At 39.1% G+C, this 16,314-nt stretch overlaps 1 protein-coding gene across 2 annotated transcripts in view; it reads left to right on the top strand.

Annotated features, from left to right (window-relative positions):
- Positions 1 to 16,314, top strand: part of BRINP3 (BMP/retinoic acid inducible neural specific 3) — a 486,084-nt gene that overhangs the window by 254,293 nt on the left and 215,477 nt on the right. For both annotated transcript variants that reach the window (XM_055419914.2, XM_088845071.1), the window contains one exon: positions 4,873 to 5,063. In XM_055419914.2, coding sequence (XP_055275889.1) covers positions 4,873 to 5,063 — 191 coding nt within the window. The remainder of the gene's footprint in view (positions 1 to 4,872; positions 5,064 to 16,314) is intronic.

Raw genomic sequence — 16,314 nt, 5'->3', positions numbered from 1 at the left:
TGATGATCCAGCGGATGTTGGCAATTTGATCTCTGGTTCCTCTGCCTTTGCTAAAAGCAGCCTGAACAGCTGGAAGTTCACAGTTCTCATATTACTGAAGCCTGACTTGGAGAATTTTGAGCATCCCTTTGCTAGCATGTGAGATGAGTGCAATTGTGTGGTAGTTTGAACATTCTTTGGCATTGCCTTTCTTAAGGATTGGAATAAAAACTGACCTTTTCCAGGCCTGTGGCCACTGCTGAGTTTTCGAGATCTGTTGGCATATTGAGTGCAGCACTTTCACAGCATCTGCTTTCAGGATTTGAAATAGCTCAACTGGAATTCTATCACTTCCACTAGCTTTGTTCGTAGTGATGCTTCCTAAGGCCCACTTGACTTCACATTCCAGGATGTCTGGCTCTAGGTGAGTGCTCACACCATTGTGATTATCTGGGTCATGAAGATCTTTTTTGTACAGTTCTGTGTATTCTTGCTACCTCTTCTTACCATCTTCTCTTTCTGTTAGGTCCATAACCATTTCTGTCCTTTATGGAGGCCATTTTTGCTTGATTGTATTAAATATTCTCAGCTTTTCTTAGAATATTTGTTATTTTTCTCTCATTATCCTATTACACATGAATTATGTAATAGAATATCTATCCATAGGAAATTTAAAAAATGTTCCTATCAATTTTTAATTTTAGTGTATTGTAATCAGTAAGTGTGTTAAAGAAACAGTTATCTGGACTTTTGATAAAGAACAGTAAGGCAGACTTTATGCATGGGGCCTCCTACAATAGAGTTGTATAGCAGGGGAGATTGTTCTTAATTATGAGCAGAGCCAGGAAAATGGTGCATTTAGTCTATGAGCAGAGTAGAAGAGTTGGTAGATAGAATATTATAGAGGAGGCAGAGTAATTCTTTTTAAAGAGACCTAACATGCGACGAGTTGACTCAATGGAAAAGACTTTGATGCTGGGAGGGATTGGGGGTGGAAGGAGACACGGATGACAGAGAATGAGATGGCTGGATGGCATCACTGACTCGATGGACATGAGTTTGAGTGAACTCCGGGAGTTGGTGATGGACAGGGAGGCCTGGCGTGCTGTGATTCATGGGGTCGTGGAGAGTCGGACACGACTGAGTGACCAAACTGAACTGAGCTGAACTGAACAGGAATCTTGCTGAAAGCAGACCAAGGTTACCAAATGTCACCAGGAAGATGATGAGGGATGAGGAATTTGGTCAGCTATTAGAGATGATCAGATGTTCAGGGTAGGGGATTCTTGCTAAAGTGACTTGACAGAATTCTTACTACAGTTGGACTCGCACATGCCTATGGAAAGAGTCTAGTCAAAACAAGCTCATAGGAGCTTGTCCAGAGTCATCAAGGAGACAAACTTTCTCAACTGATTTCTTTTTTCAAACTTTTGGAATTTGCTAAGGATTTTTTAATAGGATATATGGCCAATATGTTCTATGTACGCTTGAGAAGATATTTTCATTTCCTCTTTGTTATTATAAGGGTCCATTTTTCACTAGATGATCTATCTTATTAAGTGGGTTGTGTAGCTCTCTATCATTAAATTTTTACCCCCACTGAGTATATTGAGGTCTAGGGAACATGTTCTGCAGTCTCATAACATTGTCAGCATATGGATATTTTAACCTATATCTTCTGTGTTCTGCTTTATGAAAAGTGGTTCAGTTAAAGCAGATTTGCAGGTTTTAATCTTTAGCACTATTCAGTCTATTTCATTTTCTGATGTAATAATTTTAGCCTGAAGAGATGACTAATCTTTCTTTTTTATTTACTTTTATCAAGATATCTTTGTCATTTGGTTTTTAACTGTATTTAAGAAGAGACACCATTTGCTGTCTTAGTCTGTTTGAGCTGCTATAGCAAAATACCAATGACTGGGTAACTTGTAAACAGCAGAAACGTCTTGCTCAAAGTTCTGGAAGCTAGAAGTCAGAGATCAGTACGCCAAGATGGTTGAGTGAGGGCTCTCTTCGTCACAGATTTTTCCTTGTATCTTCTCATTGCAGGAGGGACAAAGAATCTCTTGGGAGACTCATTTACAAAGGCATGACTTCCATTCCTGAGGGCTCTGGTCTCATAAGCCAGGCATGTCCCACAGACCCCACCTCCTAATATGATCTTAGAAGGACAGAATTTCAGCATATGAATTATGAATATTGTGAGACACAAACATTTAGATCATAGCACTTACATGTGTCATTGAGCTGCGTTATGACTTCTTAGATCATAAGAAGATAATAGCACTGATCTTTCTGTCTCCATGTGCAAGATGTTTACTTAGGTACATGTGTGAGTGGCTCTCAGATTCAGTGAGACCAAATTTCTAAGCCAGTTCATCCTTCCCTTCAGGGGTAAATGATTGCTGTGCTTTTTTTTTTTTTTTTTTCTTATAGTATTTGACACAAATATTTCCTTTTTGCTTTCAGATGTTCCCATCTGAAGGCATGTTACCATGCAAATGACAACGCTGTTGATAATTTGATCCACTCGTTCATATTTTGAAGGTTTTTTTTTTTTTTCGGTAATTCTAGTCTACTTGATTTCCAAGATGTGTGTGTGTGTGCGCGCGTGCATCTTACTCTTTGTGACCCTCTGGAATGTAACCCACCAGGCTCCTCTGTCCATGGAATTTTCCAGGCAAGAATATAGGAGTAAGTTGTCATTTCTGGGATCTTCCAGATCCAGGAATCAACCCACGTCTCTTGCATCTCCTGCTTTGGCATGGTGAGGTCCAAATACATACTGAGAATGCAACTTTCTGAAATAACATTGTTGATACATTATTTCTGATAGCAATTCACCTGATCTCTTAGAGAAGTAGAAACTGTCACTTAGAATTTGGTCACTAGACTGTGTCATTTTAAAATTGGCATTATTTTTAATTTTGAGGAGACAAGCAAACTCTTCTTCTGTTAGAAATCTTATTTGGTCTTTTAGGAAACTGGCTTGCCAATTTGTCAATGGGCATGATGCCACCTGAACAGATGGGTTTCTGAAAGAATGAGAACAAGCTTCAAGTCTGACAATTATATGCTAGATGATCCAAGAATCTGGAAGTCTGAGGATGGCAAGTTCTTAATGTTAGTCTTAAATGGCATTGACACTGTTTTATCAACATTCAAACGTTGAAAATTTCAGGTTAACTGTAATTTGCTTAACTTTAAATTTCACCTTAGAGGGTCCATTGTCAAGTACTTAAAGCTCCCATGGATGCTAGTGATTTCTACAAAGCTATCAACACACAATAATATAATATTTAATGTCATGTAGTTGTTGTTTAGTTGCTCAGTTGTGTCCGAATTTTTGTGACCCTATGAACTGTAGCACACAAGAAACCTCTGAGCTTCAGTTCAGTTCAGTAACTCAGTCATCTCCAACTCACTGCGACCCCATGAACTACAGCACGGCAGGCCTCCCTGTCCATCACCAACTCCCAGAATTTACTCAGACTCATGTCCTTGGAGTCCATGATGCCATCCAACCATCTCATCACCTTCTCCTCCACTTTCAATTATTCCCAGCATCAGAGTCTTTACCAATGAGTCAGCTCTTCACGTAAGGTGGCCAAAGAATTGGAGTTTCAGCTTTAGCATTGGTCCTTCCAATGAACACCCAGGACTGATCTTCTTTAGAATGGACTGGTTGGATCTCCTTGCAGTCCAAGGGACTCTCAAGAGTCTTCTCCATCACCACGGTTCAAAAACATTAATTCTTTGGCACTCAGCTTTCTTTATGGTCCAGCTCTCACATCCACACATGACCACTGGAAAAACCACAGCTTTGCCTAAATGGACCTTTGTTGGCAAAGTAATGTCTCTGCTTTTTAACATGCTGTCTAGGTTGGTCATAACTTTTCTTCCAGGAAGCAGGCGTCTTTTAATTTCATGGCTGCAGTCACCATCTGCAGTGATTTTGGAGCACCCCAAAATAAAGTCTATTACTGTTTTCATTGTTTTCCCATTTATTTGCCATGAAGTGGTGGGGCCTGTTGCCATGATCTTAGTTTCCTGAATGTTGAGTTTTAAGCCAACTTTTTCACTCTCCTCTTGCACTTTCATCAAGAGGCTCTTTAGTTCTTCTTCACTTTCTGCCATAAGGGTGGTTTCATCTGCATACCTGAGGTTATTTATATTTCTCCCGGCAATCTTGATTCCAGCTTGTGCGTCAACCAGCCCAGCATTTCTCATGATAACCTCTGAGCTTAATACACATATTTATATAATTATATAGGCATATATATGTTTTCTCTGCATTTTAAAGATACAATTGAAAACAGCTAATGTTTTGAAGTGGTCTTCCAAGGTGGCTCAGTGGTAAAACATCTGCTTGCCAATCAGGAAATGTGGGTTTAATCCTTGGGTCTGAAAGATCCCCTGGAGAAGGAAATGGCCACCCTTTCCAGTATTCCTGCCTGAGAAATCAAGAGTCGGACACGACTTAGCAACTAGACAACAATATTTTGTAAATGCTTGATCAAGTTTTCATTTGCAATAATGATCTATAGTAACTATTGTTTGTTTTACATATTTTCTCATCTTAATTTGCTTTGGGGCCATATTAGTGTTAGATAAGCTAACCATTCGAAAAAGTCAATAAAATCTAGAGAAAAAATTCCACAAAAGCTTTTCAGTACTTACTAAATATGTATTCACAACCATCAGCATCCTGGGTACTTTTCTAGGTATGTGTGAAGTATTTGTGAACAAAAATGTAAACAAAACTCCCTGCCCATTTGTTATTTGTCACTCCTTTGATTCATAATGGTTATAATCTAGGCTTCCTCAGTTGTAAGTAATTCAAACACTGATTTTAAGTGGAAAATGAAATAATGTAAAATATTATTCATGCAGGAGAGGAGTCACTCACAATTTTTGTGGACAAGCGGAAGTTGAGCAAACGATCTGAAGGAAGTGACCCCAGCACCAATAGCTCCTCGGTTACTCTGGAGACTCTGCATCAACTGGCTGCTTCCTATTTCATTGACAGGGACAGCACCCTTCGGAGACTTCACCACATTCAAATTGCATCCACTGCCATAAAGGTATGAATATGTTTATCCTATGATTATATCATACCATGAGGCTTTCCTGGTGGTTTAGTGGTAAAGAATCTGCCTGCAGTGCTGGAGAATGGGTTTCAATTCCTGGGTCGGGAATATCCTCTGAAGAAGGGAATGGCAGCCAACTCCAGTATTCTTGCCTTGAGAATTCCATGGACAGAGGAACCTGGCGTTCTATAGTCCATGGTGTTGCAAAAATCGGATATGATTTAATGACTAAACCATCATATCATACCATTGTGTTTTCTGTCTCTAAGATCCATTTCTATGTATGTTCATGGCTCACTGATTTAAACCATGGTGTCTTGAAGAATAATGTATTATTTCCTTTTGTTTTGAGTTTTTCAGTACATTTAAGATGAAATTATTTATATATTTTCATGTAATTTTGTTAACTGGATAACTGGATTAAGGTTTTTCACGTCAGAGCATTAATTGAATTGCACATGAATTGAGTTTATCCTTGACTACTTAGACTCACACACAAAGCATACATGAATGAAACTTTGTTTTAATAATATTGATTTCTTTTGTAAAACTTCATAATTTGATTGTGTGCATTTAAAAACATTATCCTGAGTAGTGGATGATTGTGCTCAAAATGAGTCAGTGACACAAAAATCATTAAGAAGTCTGATTCAAGGAGTATTTCCCCCTCTGTTTTTTAAGACACAGTTAAGTTCATTGGAAGGACTGATGCTAAAGCTGAAACTCCAATACTTTGGTCACCTCATGTGACGAGTTGACTCACTGGAAAAGACTCTGATTCTGGGAAGGATTGGGGGCAGGAGGAGAAGGGGACAACAGAGAATGAGATGGCTGGATGGCATCACCGACTCTATGGACATGAGTTTGAGTGAAATCCAGGAGTTGGTGATGGACAGGGAGGCCTGGCATGCTGTGATTCATGGGGTCGCAAAGAGTCAGACACAACTGAGCGACTGAACTGAACTGAACTGAAGGAGTACAAGTAGTTGTTTCTAAGTTTCTAGAAGTCAATATACACTATAATCTGGAACTAGTGGACAAATCCATGTGTTTGCTAAAATCTTTAGCCTTTGACTCAAATAAAGTTGACTTTATGAAAGCTGAGAGAATGGGAAAATAGGATACCTTTAATTTTCAAAAGAAAGAGCGAGAGGGAAAGACAGAGAGAGAGGCAGTAATTTCCAGAACAATAGATGTTTTGACATATTTCTCTGGCAGTTTGGATAAGCATGTTATCGTGTTTGGGTTTGGCCAGAGGCCATTGTAAAATTAACAGACCAAAGAGTTGGCACAATATCACGGTGTGATTCTGGACAAAGTAGGAAGAACAGAATAAAACATAAGGAGCATTTATTAGTGTTTTAAATGTAACATGTCATAATTAATGTAAAAATCAGTCATTAAATATATCATTTTATTGCTTTGTGAGATTAAAATTAGTATTTATATTTTTTCAGTTACTTGAAAAATTAGTACGTTGATATGTTGAGAATGCTAGACAAATTAGCCCAAAGTACATCTTTTGTCCAAGATTCTCCTAGAGAGAATAAAAGGTTACATGAAAATATCTTTAGCTTAAGAGTTGTACAAATAATAACTGCCCATGTCCAATATGGCTTGCAAATGAGGTTAAGAAAAAGACTTCTGTAGAGATAAATTGTACAATTATAGTCTACCTTTAACCATAAGATTTAGGTTATATTGAGTAATCAAGTGTATAAATAATATTTATGCCATATAGATACAGATATGGCCAGCATGAATGCAGATATTGTAATTAATTTTAAAATATTGTAAGGTAGAGTAGTCTTGTAGGTACTTAGCTTAAGGTTACTGAGAAGAAATAGGCTTTTTCAGAAATCAATTTCAGTGATATAAACAGTGACTTAAAGTATATTTTCTAATAGAAGACATCATTGTTGGAAGTGTGTTTATTATATGGCTATTGATTTTTCACTCAGCACACCAAGTAGAATTATACAATAGAGTTTTTGTATTCACAGTAAGTATTCATTCACAGTTCATATGAAAACTTAATGGATATTTGTACATACTCTTTTCTCCCAGAATAGAAATCTGTATCGCAAAAGGCACATGTTTTAATGGCTCGGCTATTGTATGCAGGCAGTGTTCTTAGACACTGATGCTACAGCTGATGTTGATAAGGCTTCATGGATGTTAGAAATGAGCCAGCCTCAAAGTAGAAGTGACTTTTATAAATAAGTAAACTCAGAGTACCTCTAGGGAATACAGAGGAGTCACCTGGAGTGTGGGAGAGTGAACAGTTTTGCTTTGAAAGGACTCCAGAAAATACTCTTTATCCAGTAGTCTTGCAAGGGAGTTCTAATGCACACAAAGGAAATAGTTTTTAAAATAATTATATTTATTTATTTTTGGCTGTTCTGGGTCTTGGTTGCTGTCTGGGCTTTTTTCTAGTTGCAGTGAGCAGGGACTACTCCCGAGTTGCGGTTCAAGGGCTTCTGATTGCGGTGGCTTCTCGTTGCAGAGCATGGGCTCTAGGGAATGAATGCAGGCTTCGGTAGCTTCAGCTCCCAGGCTTTAGAGCACAGGCTTAGTAGTTGTGGTGCATGGGCTTAGTTGCTCTTTAGCATGTGGTATTTCGCAGACCAGATATCAAACCAATGTCTCCTGCATTGGCAGACAGATTCTGTATCACTGGGTAACTAAGGAAGTCTCCATAATGGAAATATTTTACAGTGTGTGTAGCAGGGCTGGAAATAGGAAAAAAAAGAAGTGGAACTTTAGATTAGGGAGAGGAAACAGAACAATATAGGAATGATACAGGGATGGATGGATTGTAAAGAAAAGTTCACGTATCTTATGTATAAGTAAGAAATAAAAGGGAATGAGGTATGTGTACTGGGAGCAACAAGGTTCAGGAAATAATCTGAAGGAACCCAAGGCCTGCAAGGGTGAGGTAGTCGGAGCTGGGAAAGAGGGGAGGGTGATCAGACTTTTCAGGATTAAATTTAAACTTGGATGGAGTTCCCACCTGAGGCAGTAAAGTAACTAGTGATTATCTGACCCAGGGTCAGCTGCAGTCTGGGCTACTGCGAAAGCTCTGGGAGATTCCTGAGCAGGTCTGGGTCCTTGAATTTCATGCACACTTTTATTATGCTGTGTAATTTCCTAGGGAGAGTATCTTTTATTTTCCTTAGTTATCACATGTATAGATAAAAGATAAATGATATCCCTCCTCAGGTATAAGATTATAATTGCTTAGATGTAATTGAACAGGTGAAAGGGACTGAATGGCTAGGGTGGTGGTTCTGTAAGCAAAATCCAAGGGTATTCAACTTCTGAAATCCTTTTAATTGAATAAACTGAATGCAAAGTGCTTTTGTAGTATATTTGAAATCAAAAGCTTAACACTTCTCAGTTCAGTTCAGTTCAGTCGCTCAGTTGTGTCCGACTCTCCGCGACCCCATGAATTACAGCACGCCAGGCCTCCCTGTCCATCACCAACTCCCAGAGTACACTCAAACTCATGTCCACAGAGTCGGTGATGCCATCCAGCCATCTCATTCTCCGTCGTCCCCTTCTCCTCGCGCCCCCAACCTTTCCCAGCATCAGAGTCTTTTCCAGTGAGTCAACTCGTCACATGAGGTGGCCAAAGTATTGGAGTTTCAGCTTTAGCATCAGTGCCTCCAATGAACACCCAGGATTGATCTCCCTTAGAATGGACTGGTTGGATCTCCTTGCAGTCCAAGGGACTCTCAAGAGTCTTCTCCAACACCACAGTTCAAAAGCATCAATTCTTTGGCAATCAGCCTTCTTCACAGTCCAACTCTCACATCCATACATGACCACGGGAAAAACCATTGTTTGACTAGACGGACCTTGGTTGGCAAAGTAATGTCTCTGCTTTTTAATATACTATCAAGGTTGGTCATAACTTTCCTTCCAAGGAGCAAGCGTCTTTTAATTTCATGGCTGCAATCAGCATCTGCAGTGATTTTGGAGCCCAAAAAAATAAAGTCTGACACTGTTTCCACTGTTTCCCCATCTCTTTCCCATGAAGTGATGGGACCAGATGCCATGATCTTTGTTTTCTGAATGTTGAGCTTCAAGCCAACCTTTTCACTCTCCTCTTTCACTTTCATCAAGAGGCTTTTGAGTTCCTCTTCTCTTTCTGCCATAAGGGTAGTGTCATCTGCATATCTGAGGTTATTGATATTTCTCCCAGCAATCTTGATTCCAGCTTGTGCTTCTTCCAGCCCAGCGTTCCTCATGATGTACTCTGCATATAAGTTAAATAAGCAAGGTGACAATATACAACCTTGACGTACACCTTTTCCTATTTGGAACCAGTTTGTTGTTCCATGTCCAGTTCTAACTGTTGCTTCCTGACCTGCATACAGGTTTCTCAAGAGGCAGGTCAGGTGGTCTGGTATTCCCATCTCTTTCAGAATGTTCCACAGTTTATTGTGATCCACACAGTCAAAGGCTTTGGCATAGTCAATGAAGCAGAAACAGATGTTTTTCTGGAACTCTCTTGCTTTCTCCATGATCCAGCAGATGGCAATTTGATCTCCGGTGCCTCTGCCTTTTCTAAAACCTGCTTGAACATCTGGGAGTTCACGGTTTACATACTGCTGAAGCCTGGCTTGGAGAATTTTGAGCATGACTTTACTAGCGTGTGAGATGAGTGCAATTGTGCGGTAGTTTGAGCATTCTTTGGCATTGCCTTTCTTTGGGATTGGAATGAAGACTGACCTCTTCTAGTCCTGTGGCCAGCGCTGAGTTTTCCAAATCTGCTGGCATATTGAGTGCAGCACTTTCACAGCATCATCTTTCAAGACTTGAAATAGCTCCACTGGAATTCCATCACCTCCACTAGCTTTGTTCGTAGTGATGCTTTCTAAGGCCCACTTGACTTCACATTCCAAGATGTCTGGCTCTAGGTCAGTGACCACGTTATCGTGACTATCTTGGTCGTGAAGATCTTTTTTGTACAGTTCTTCTGTGTATTCCTGCCACCTCTTCTTAATATCTTCTGCTTCTGTTAGGTCCATACCATTTTTGTCCTTTATCGAGCCCATCTTTGCATGAAATGTTCCCTTGGAATCTCTAATTTTCTTGAAGAGGTCTCTTGTTTTTCCTATTCTGTTGTTTTCCTCTATTTCTTTGCATTGATCACTGAGGAAGACTTTCTTATCTCTCCTTGCTATTCTTTGGAACTCTGCATTCAGATGCTTATATCTTTCCTTTTCTCCTTTGCTTTTCACCTCTCTTCTTTTCACAGCTATTTGTAAGGCCTCCTCAGACAGCCATTTCGCTCTTCTGCATTTCTTTTCCATGGGGATGGTCTTGGTCCCTGTCTCCTGTACAATGTCACGAACCTCCGTCCAGAGTTCATCAGGCACTCTACCAACTGTCTAAAGGTTCAATGTGTTGCTTCTATATTTTAAAGATTCTCACTGGGGATACCAAGATCTAGAATTTCTTTGATTAGATTAAAAAACTTGGGTTTTAAGTGTTATGTAGTGGGCACCTCATTTCTTGAACAAATGTTGTATGAAGATATCTCATGATTCATAGAATCTAGGAGACAGAGTATTGTTAAAAAATAAAGTGAAATAAGATCATTATCAGATAACAGCAAAAATATTGTTAAATCTGCATTATCATGCCTGCTTTTATCATGCTAATTCTTTAAAAAACACAGGAGTTGGATAAATAGCATTAACTATGAGCCAGTTTCTAGAAAAGGAAATTGAACAAATGGTTGCTTTTATCTCTTATAATCATGAATGTAAATGTAGACTGAAGTTCACTAACACATCTATAAACAAAAAAGAAAAGGCTCAAATGACCATATAACTTAATTAACTGCTATACTATACCAATAATGGCATTTATGTCACATATTATTTCTCAATATAATTATTAGTGCAAAAATATCAAGTATAATGTCTAGGATTCTCCATTATTTTCAGAACATTCAATTAAATTGACTCAAGTTACCTAAAAAAATCACACTAACATATTCTTTAGGTTTATTTTGAAATAGTTGAATGAACTTTAATATATGAGAAAAATGAGATGAGAAAAATCAAAATATATACACTGTGGAAATTTTAATCTATTACCTGATATACTATATATGTTTTCCAAAATTTCCATAATACTCTGTTTTAAAAATAAGATTGAAGTAAATAAAATTAAAATTTTGAATCTGTTAAGACTCTAAAAGTTATCATTATTTTTCTAAAAGAAAAAATACAATAATATATTCCTAGCATTTTTCTAACATAGAAAAATTATTGGGAATATATTTAAAATCATGGTTTTTAGAATTTTTTCCAACAAATTTAGTAAAAAGCACAGATATGATAAAATCAACTTATAGGTCAATATTCCAGCAAAAAAAATCCATCTTCAAATGATGTTTTGGTGCTGCATGGTTTACTAAGGGTGTTGAAGATGATAATTAGAAGTTATTTGACTTTAGAGCTTCATTTATATTTCTGAAATTATAAAGATGCATTAATATAAACTTTAAGAGCTATTCATAAGTTTAGGATATACATTAGAACATTAGAATATACAATGGAGCAAAGACAGCCTCTTTGACAAGTGGTGATGGCAAAGTTGGACCACAACCCATGTATCAGTACGCTAAAATAAACTCCGGGAGTTGATGGTGGACAGGGAGGCCTGGCATGCTGCAGTCAGTGGGGTTGCAAGAGTTGGACACGACTGAGCAACTGAACTGAACTGACTGAAAATAAACTCAAAGTGGCTTAAAGACTTAAATATAAGACAGAACATCATAAAACTCCTGGAAGAGAACATAGGCAACACATTCTCTGACATAAATCATATCAATGTTTTCTTAGGTCAATCTCCTAAGGCAATAGGAAAACAACAACAACAACAAAAATGGGACCTAATCAATTTCATAAGTTTTTGCACAGCAAAGAAAACCATAAACAAAAGGAAAAGACAACCAATGCACCGGAAGAAAATATCTGCAGATTATGTGGCCGATGCGGGCTTAATTTCCAAAATACCCAAGCAGGTCATACAGCTCAACAATGCAAAAACAACAACCCAATCAAAAAATGGGCCGAAGACCTAAACAGACTTATTTTCTCCAAAGAAGACATACAGCTGATCAACAAGCATATAATAAGATACTCAACATTGCTAATTATCAAGAAATGTAAATAAAACCTACCATGAAATATTACCTCACATGAGTCAGAATGGCCATCACTAAAATGCCTACAAATTGTAAAGGAGTTCAATTCAGCCACTTAGCTGTGCCTGACTCTGTGATTCCAATATAACTGTTCTTTATAATTCAAATGCTAATCATGCTAAGTTGTCATTCCTTGTTCAGTTGCTCAGTCATGTCCAACTCTTTGCTGTCCAACTCTTTGCGACCCCATGGACTGCAGCATGTGAGGCTTCCCTGTCCATCACCAACTCCCGAAGCTTGCTCAAACTCATGTCCATCGAGCTGGTGGTGTCATCCAACCATCTCATCCTCTGTCGTCCCCTTCTCCTCCCGCCTTCAATCTTTCCTAGCGTCAGGGTCTTTTCTAATGAGCCAGCTCTTTCTATCAGGGAGCCAAAGAATTGGACTTGCAGCTTCAGTATCAGTCCTTCCAATGAATATTCATGGTTATCTCCTTTAGGATTGACTGGTTGAATCTCCTTGCAGTCCAAGGGACTCTCAAGTGTCTTCTCCAACACCACAGTTCAAAAGCATCAATTCTTTGGTGCTCTGCCCTCTTTATTGTCCAACTCTCACATCCATACATGACCACTGGAAAAACCATAGCTTTGACTAGATGGACCTTTACAGCAAAGTAATGTCTCTTCTTTTTAATATGCTGTCTAGGTTGGAGAGGGTGTGGAGAAAAGGTAACCCTCTAACAATGTTAGGGAAAATATAAATTGGTATAGCCCCTATGGTAACAATATAGAAGTTCCTTGAAACACTAAAAATATATGATCCAGCAATCCTGTTTCTGGGCATTTATCTGGAGAAACTAATTTTAAAAGATACAAGTACCCTAATAGTTCATTTCAGGCTATTTACAATAGCCAAGACATATTTAGTTCAGTTAAGTTCAGTCACTCAGTCCTATCCCACTCTTTGTGACCCCATGGACTGTAGCACCAGGCTTCCCTATCCTTCACTATCTCCCAGAGTTTGCTCAAAAACTCACGTCCATTGTGTCGGTGATGCCATCCAAACATCTCATCCTCTATCATCCCCTTCTCCTCCTTCCCTCAATCTTTCCCAGCATCAGGGTCTTTTCTAAGGGGTTAGTTCTTCACATCAGGTGGCCAAAGTATTGGAGCTTCAGCTTTAGTATCAGTCCTTCCAATGAGTATTCAAGGTTAATTTCTTTTAGGATTGACTGGTTTGATCTTCTTGCTGTCCAAGGGACTCTCAAGAGTCTTCTACAGCACCACAGTTCAAAGGCATCAATTCTTCGGGACTCAGACTTTTTCATTGTCCAGGTTTCACATCCGTTCTTGACTAATGGAAAAACCATAGCTTTGACTATATGGACCTTTGTTGGAAAAGTCACATCTCTGCATTGTGATATGCTATCTAGATTGACCATAGCTTTCTTCCAAGGAGCAAGCATCTTTTCATTTCATGGCTGCAGTCACCATCTGCAGTAACTTTGGAGACCAAGAAAATGAACCTCTCACTGTTTTCATTGTTTCCCCATCTATTTGCCATGAAGTGATGGGACTGGAAGATGTGATCTTAGTTCTTTGAATGTTGAATTTTAAGCCAACTTTTTAACTTTCATTTTTCACGTTCATCAAGAGGCTCTTTAGTTCCTCTTCATACTCCTATGTTGTACTATTGTGCCATGATTAAATTCATGGACTCAAAAATTTCCAGAATAATAAAGAATCATATTTTTTCATATTCAGAATTTTCATATGCTTCATAACAACTTTGTAGTTTGTGTTATGGATATTTATTTCCCCTGTGCCATCTCTTCATGGCTTTTGATAAATAATTTTTGGAGGGCAAAAGCAGAAACTATTTTTACTTTTTTTTTTTGTTTTTAATCAAAATAATGTCTTACATATGTTTTGTTGTTGTTCAGTTGCTAAGTCATGTCCAGCTCTTTGTGACCCCATGGACTATAGCACACCACACTCCCCAGTCCTTCACTATCTCCTGGAGTTTGCTAAATCTCTTGTTCATTGAGTTGATAATGCTGTCTAATTATCTCATTCTCTGCTACCCCCTTCTCCTTTTACCTTCAATCTTTTTCAGCATTTGGGTCTTTTTCAATGAATCAGCTCTTTGCATCAGGTGGCCAAAGTATTGGAGCTTCAGATTCAGCTTCAGTCCTCCTTATAAATAGTGGCATGTTGTCTGACTCCTTGTGACCCCATGGATGGCACCATGCCAGGCCACCCTGTCCCTTACCATATCCTGAGTTCACCCAAGTTCATGTCCATTGAATTGGTGCTGCTATCCAACTATCTCATTCTCTGCCACCCTCTTCTCCTTTTGCCTTCAATCTTTCCCAGCATCAGAGTCTTTTCCAGTGAGTCATCTGTTTGCATACTGGAGCTTCAGCTTCAGCATCAGTCCTTCCAATGAGTATTCAGGATTGATTTGCATTTGGTCCTGTAATAGCAAATAGATGGGGAAACAATGGAAACAGTGAGAAACTTTATTTTCTTGAGCTCCAAAATCACTGTGGTTGGTGACTGCAGCCATGAAATAAAAACACACTTACTTACTCGTTAGAAGAAAAGCTATGAGAAACCTAGACAGAGAAAGCAAAGACATTACTTTGCCTACAAAGGTCCATATAGTCAAAGTTATGGTTTTTCCAGTAGTCAAGTATGGATTTGAAACCTGGACAGATAAAAAGGCTGAGTCTCAAAAAATTGATGCCTGTGTACTGTGGTGCTGTAGAAGACTCTTGAGAGTCTCTTGGACAGCAAGGAGATCAAATCAGTCAATCCTAAAAGAAATTAACCCTGAATATTCACTGAAGGACTGATGCTGAAGTTGAAGCTCCAATACTTAGGCCACCTGATGTGAAGAGCTGATTCATTGGAAAAGACTCTGATGCTGGGAAAGACTGAGGGCAGGAGGAGACGGGGATGATAGAGAATAAGATGGTTGGATGGCATCACAGACTCAGTGGACGTGGGTTTGAACAAACTCTGGGAGATAGTGAAGGACAGGGAAGCCTGGTATGCTTCATTCCACGGGGTTGCAAGAGTTGGACACGACCGAGTGACTGAACAACTCACATCTGAAAATGAGTACTAGAAAGACCATAGCTTTGACGATAAGGACTTTTGTTAACAAAGTGATGTCTTTGCTTTTTAAAAAGCTGTCTAGGTTTGTCTGGGCTTCCCTCGTAGCTCAGCTGGTAAAGAATCCACCTGCAATGCAAGAGACCTCAGTTCCATTCCTGGGTTGGGAAGATCCCCTGGAGGAGGGCATGGCAACCCAGTGCAGTATTATTGCCTGGAGAATCCCCATGGACAGAGGACCCTGGTGGGCTGCAGTCCATGGGGTTGCAAAGAGTTGGACGCAACTGAGCAACAAAGCACAGCACAGCACATCTCATTCTCTGTCATCCCATTCTCCTCCTGCCCCCAATCCTTCCCAGCATCAGAGTCTTTTCCAGTGAGTCAACTCGTCGCATGAGGTGGCCAAAGTATTGCAGTTTCAGCTTTAGCATCAGTCCCTCCAATGAACACCCAGGATTGATCTCCTTTAGAATGGACTGGTTGGATCGCCTTGCAGTCCAAGGGACTCTCAAGAGTCTTCTCCAGCACCACAGTTCAAAAGCATCAATTCAAGATTAAATGCCTATTTAATAAAATTTTAAATCTTTACATAGAACTGCTTCTATCCAAGATAAATTAACAAGAACTGGATTTATCTCCTACCTGACAATCAAAAGCAATGAGAAAAGACAAACATAATAGTTTGTAAGGCATTGAACATCAATCAATGAAGGTGAATGACTATGAGAAACGGACACTACTGTGGTGAGAGGGCTGACTACCCGCAGCTTACTGTCTTGAAAGAGTTTACAGCATGTGATTCAGGGAGAGAAAATCCAGATAGAAACCAAAAAATTTTTTCAAACTGAGGATAGAGCTCAGAGGTTAGAGAGACCCAAGTTTTAACAATTGTTGGCTGTTGTTCAGTTGCTAATCCATGTCCGACTATATGCCACCCCAAATGGTCTTCAGCATGCCA

Source organism: Moschus berezovskii, chromosome 17 (genome assembly GCF_049115385.1).
Source record: "Moschus berezovskii isolate FMDL1 chromosome 17, NW_MosBer_1.0, whole genome shotgun sequence".
NCBI classification, from domain to species: Eukaryota; Metazoa; Chordata; class Mammalia; order Artiodactyla; family Moschidae; genus Moschus; species Moschus berezovskii.
Note: the sequence above shows the minus strand (reverse complement) of the source record. Positions and strands in the feature narration are given on the sequence as shown.